General features: G+C 34.5%; 1 protein-coding gene across 2 annotated transcripts; it reads left to right on the top strand.

Annotated features, from left to right (window-relative positions):
* The first annotated feature begins 2,021 nt into the window (after window positions 1–2,021).
* Window positions 2,022–4,788, top strand: LOC120133284 (putative methylesterase 14, chloroplastic). 2 transcript variants are annotated; one of them, XM_039149891.1, is made up of 6 exons: window positions 2,022–2,617; window positions 3,210–3,449; window positions 3,530–3,673; window positions 4,000–4,134; window positions 4,379–4,700; window positions 4,756–4,788. In XM_039149891.1, exons 1-5 carry the CDS (start codon window positions 2,375–2,377, stop codon window positions 4,649–4,651), a joined length of 1,035 nt encoding a protein of 344 aa, XP_039005822.1. In that variant the 5' UTR covers window positions 2,022–2,374; the 3' UTR covers window positions 4,652–4,700; window positions 4,756–4,788. The 2 variants fall into 2 exon arrangements, with proteins under 2 accessions (XP_039005822.1, XP_039005821.1); XM_039149890.1 differs by lacking the exon at window positions 4,756–4,788 and having other exon boundaries at window positions 4,379–4,755.
* The last annotated feature ends 335 nt before the right edge of the window (window positions 4,789–5,123 follow it).

Genomic DNA, 5,123 nt, shown 5'->3' with positions numbered 1-5,123 from the left:
CATTTAAAAACATTAACTCAGCCAGAAAACCACCCAACACCTTTTTGTTTGCCTGTCTATGGTGAGGAAAAACTTGGGTTCTTGAATATGTATGTTTATTAATAAAAGTCCTAACTTGAAACATTTCGTAATCTTTTATCCTCTTTGCAATCATACGCCACGTACAGTTTTTGTCAATCATACACATTGTTTCAAAATGATATTTGCTTGATTTGTTAACTCTTAGTTGATAGCCATCTTCCACACATTTCGTATACAAAAGCTATCTTCAAGTCTTCCTTTGTATCAAAACAATCATATTTCTTGATACGAATAACTTTTGTGTAACAATCAACTGATATCTTTACCAACTCTTCTTCCGGTATATGAAGTAATTCTGGCATATTCCAGTTATACTCCCGTGGCATTTTTTTTTCTTTTTCCTTTCTTCGGGGACTTCTTCTTTTTCTTCTTCAGGTTTATATGAATTACAGAATGAATGTTCAACATGTTCATTCATAGTCGTAACTTCCTCCTCATTATCATCAACAACATCTTCCTCGGCAGCGGCTATTTCATCATCAAAATTCGGGTATTGACCAATATCAAAATCATTACATGCAGGGTCTGTTTCTTCTTCCATCACATCATCAAAATCCGAGTATTGACCAAGATCAAAGTCCGAGTATTGACCAAGATCAAATTTCGAATACTGACTAGTACTCACAATTTTTTGTTGGCTCATAATGGTCTAACTGGTCAATACGAAAACCCGGAATTTGGTGCTGAAAGTTGATTGGGATTTGGATTAGGAAAAGGTTATGGGTTTTGATATTGTGTTTGGTATTGGAAATGTGGTGAAACAAAATTTGCTTGGTGATGAAATTGTGGTGGAACCATTAAATTTTGGGTTGAATAACTTAGTTGATTACTACCCGCTACTGACCCAACTTCACTACTTCTAGGTTCAACAACATATAATGTAACATCATCTTCTTGCGAAACACTAATGTAAGCAATGAATCGTTCAACATCTTCATTGTCGGTTAACAAATAAACTTTACATTTTCTCAGACAAGATAGCCTAAATCCACTTAGAGCTCTAAATTCAATTTCTTTGCAACACGTAATATTAGAGTTTCATAAGTTAACTTTTTTAATGACAGTTTTAGTTGAAGATTCATGGGTAAAGGCACATATTGTAAAACACCATGAACATTCTCCCATGACCTTCCAAAACACAAATCTATCCAAACATGATCAACATTAGATGATTTCATTCTAAAAATTATAAATTAATTTACTAAACAAACGAGCTATAAACTAGATATCATCACTAACTTAGAGAAAAAAATACCTTTATTAAGTTGATAGTTGATAATTTGGGAGAGAAATCATTGCAAAATTATATAGAAATAAAATTATGTAAAAAAATAGAGATGGGGAAGGATGTCGTTGGATATAGGAACGGATGTCGCCGGAGAGAGTGATAGATGGAGATGGAATGAGTTGCGATTTAGGGATTTAGGTTATGAGTTGTTGCTGCTGCGTTGTTATATACCCAAAATATTTGTGTTGCGAAACTAAAACCTGTTGCGAAATTAAATTCGCGTTGCAAATTTGAAATTCAGTTGCGAATTTGACTATCGCGTTGCGAATTTAGAAAATCGCAATGCGATTTACATATTCGCGTTGAGAAATTGAAAACTAGGTTGAGAAATTGGAATTCGCGTTGCGAATTTGTTGGTCATTTTGGCAAATCTAAAAAAAAAGTTAGTTAAATTCGTATATTATAAGACATTTTTTGTCACTGAAGTTATTTTCGCTATTAAATATTACCTAAAATATTTTTTTTTAACCAAAAATTATGTAACTAAATTAATATTTCTGATAAAAAATATTTAAGTAACGTTTTATTAAGAATATCAAAAAAAATATTAATATTTATGATAAAATATTTTCTTATTCATATATTAAGATTTTCAGAGTGTAATTACTCGAAGTCTACAATTTTCTACGGGAGAAATAGTGAGAGAGAGAGAGAAGGGAAGCGTAAAGCATTGGAAGTCTCCTACCTTTGCAAGACAAGGTCATATCAGAGTATCAGAAACAATAAATAGCACTTAAATTTAGTTGGCTCTTTGATTTAAGGAGTTGTTTCACACGTTTGTTTATTTTGATTTTGATTTAATAACCTACTTCTTCCCAAACTTTTTGTCTCTCTCTCCTCTTATTATCTCATTTTTTCAACTAATTCTTTCATATATGGTAGATGTTGTTTTCTAAATTCTTTAAAGAACCTCTCTTGGACTCTTTCCTGGAAAATTTCTTGCTTTCTTCCATTTCCCAGCAGAAATGCCCGTTAAGCTTTCGGGGTTGTGTTAAAAGGTGAACAATGGGCAATAGCTTGATTTGCAGGACAAAGAAAGACACAAAAGATAATGGATCGAGAAGCAAGAGAAAGGGAAGGTCTCAAAGGAAAATGCTTGCGGAAGAAGAGTTTTTGCATAAGCAAGCTTTGTCTATGGCTCTCCATCAGCACCAATTGTCTCAGAGATTTGATGGATCCATGTCTAGGAGAATTGGCTCTACCAGCTCCAGAAGGCACACTGATCCATTAACTAATAACGAAAAAAAGGTGGGTTATTTATTTGTTTTGAATAAAGATATTAAATTACTTAAACTTTGCTTCCATGTGTAATCATTATGTTAGATACCGTTTTAATTGATTGGATCTATGATGAAATAATGGGGGTTTATGATTGATTGCAAACCTTGAAAAACAGTACTAGTCAATGGCCAAGCTTATAAAGGAGAACCTTTGAAAGCATTAGTTGATTCACCATGCTTTTAGCATTCTGCAATTCTATATATCCAAGTTAGTTTTTAAGTAATAATATAATTTTAGTTGAGAAAATAAAGGGATCTGTTCTGGTTTGTTTTTCTTTAAATTTTATCAAAAGTTAAGGGATCTCATGACATGCGCTTTTTGTCATGATCTTTTTAAAGTTTAAATCTTTACAAGCCCTATTACTTTTGTTTTGAGAAAGGCAATTTCGAAAAGTCATGTTTTATTCTATTGTGCTATGAAGATAAGGATGTGGATCATGGACCATTAAGGCTGGTGAAAAGATCAGTGATAAAATTCTATGTACTTGTATAACATCTTTAAACCTTATACCTCCTTTCTATAATAAACTTATGTCTGTACTGCATCATTTTACCTGCAGGTACTGGAATCTCTTGAAAAGATTAAGTTCAAAAAGATTGTTCTGCTACATGGAGAAGGCTTTGGAGCTTGGTGTTGGTATAAAACGATTGCTCATTTGGAGGAAGTGGGCCTTCAGCCTACTGCATTGGATCTCACAGGCTCCGGTATTGATCTCACGGATACAAACACGGTCACAACGTTGGCAGAATATTCGCAACCATTGATTAAGTATCTAGAGAATCTCCCCAAAGATGGGAAGGTAAGAGGGTACATTGGATATCACCAAAGCTTTGCCATCTGTTATGTTAAACCATCTTGATTAATGAACTATACATGCAGGTTGTTTTGGTGGGTCATAGCAGCGGAGGCGCTTGCCTTTCTTATGCATTGGAACATTTCCCAGAAAAGATCTCCAAAGCAATTTACCTTTGCGCTACAATGGTGTCTAACGGTCAGAGACCTTTCGACGTGTTTGCCGAAGAGGTATTCTGCTGATGCCTGGTTGTCTTATCTAAGTATCCGTTAAATGATTCTGTTCGGAATACACTAATTTATTTTGCCTGTTGTACGAGCATAACATGCTACCTTTCTCTAATGTCATTTGTAAATGATTTTTCTTGAATCATTTGAATTCTGCTAACAAATAAACAGAAAGTTTTAGACTTCTAAAGCAAAATTTTCATCATGCATTTTGTCATGGACTGATATCAACCAAACATTATTACTACTGAAATTTTGTAGCGAAAGTTATCCCATAGTTTTCGTTGCTCTTAATTATCTGGTTGACACCAAAACTTCTTTTATTACAGCTTGGCTCTGCTGAACGTTTTATGCAAGAGTCACAGTTTTTGATTCATGGAAATGGCAAAGATAAGCCTCCTACAGGGTTCATGTTTGAGAAACAGCTGATGAAAGGGTTATATTTCAATCAATCGCCAACAAAGGTATGATACAACCTTACTTGTCAGCCACATAAATCTGGTTATCGATGAGCACTTTTCAGGCTATATACGTGTAGGATTCGTTGTTCTTTTTATTCCTCTCTTGCAACAGAGCATTTGTCAATGGTCATTTTGGAGCCAATATATGTTTTATATGTTTCTTGTTGTCTTTGCAAGGACATAAGAAGATACACAATAAGATGATTGACACTAACCTATTTAAAACATGGTATTTGGTTCATTGCAGGATGTTGCTTTGGCCATGGTGTCCATGAGATCCACCCCACTAGGTCCTATCATGGAGAAACTGTCGTTGACCCCTGACAAATACGGAGCCGGACGGCGCTTCTACATTCAGGCGTTGGACGATCGTGCTCTTTCGCCGGATGTACAAGAAAAGCTAGTCAGAGAAAATCCACCAGAAGGAGTTTTTAAGATCAAAGGGAGTGATCACTGCCCATTCTTCTCGAAACCACAGTCACTTCACAAGATTTTAATTGAAATTGTTCAGATTCCTTAGCTTAATTTTCAGATAAAACAAGGAAAAGAAAGGAACTTTTCTTTAATCTTTTTTTATTTCTGTAATTGGAAGAAGACAATTATAAGGTTGCTCGTTTACACGTCTTTTATACTTGTGATAGGCTGTTCTTTGTATGCAGAACATTAAGCTCACCTTTCTAATTTATTCACTTTCCCCTTGTAACTAAGTGATTAATTTGACGTGGTGATTACGAAATGGTACTACCGATTACATAAAAATTGTTGTCCTTTTTCCCATATATATATATGGGTAAGGGGAGGTAAGATAGTAGGTTGTCCCTAACACCAGGCTGAGAGCAGCTTTCGTACTACCGATTACCTAATGATATCCAAATAAAAACAATACTTGAAATTTGCTATCAATTTTAGAACGAATATTATATACAAATCGATATAGGGCTAATGATGCAAATGGTCCCTTGATTATAAGATACTTTTCAATTGGGTCACCT

The sequence above is a fragment of the Hibiscus syriacus genome, unplaced genomic scaffold (assembly GCF_006381635.1).
Source record: "Hibiscus syriacus cultivar Baekdansim isolate YM2019G1 unplaced genomic scaffold, ASM638163v2 tig00110578_pilon, whole genome shotgun sequence".
Taxonomy (NCBI): domain Eukaryota; kingdom Viridiplantae; phylum Streptophyta; class Magnoliopsida; order Malvales; family Malvaceae; genus Hibiscus; species Hibiscus syriacus.
Note: the sequence above shows the minus strand (reverse complement) of the source record. Positions and strands in the feature narration are given on the sequence as shown.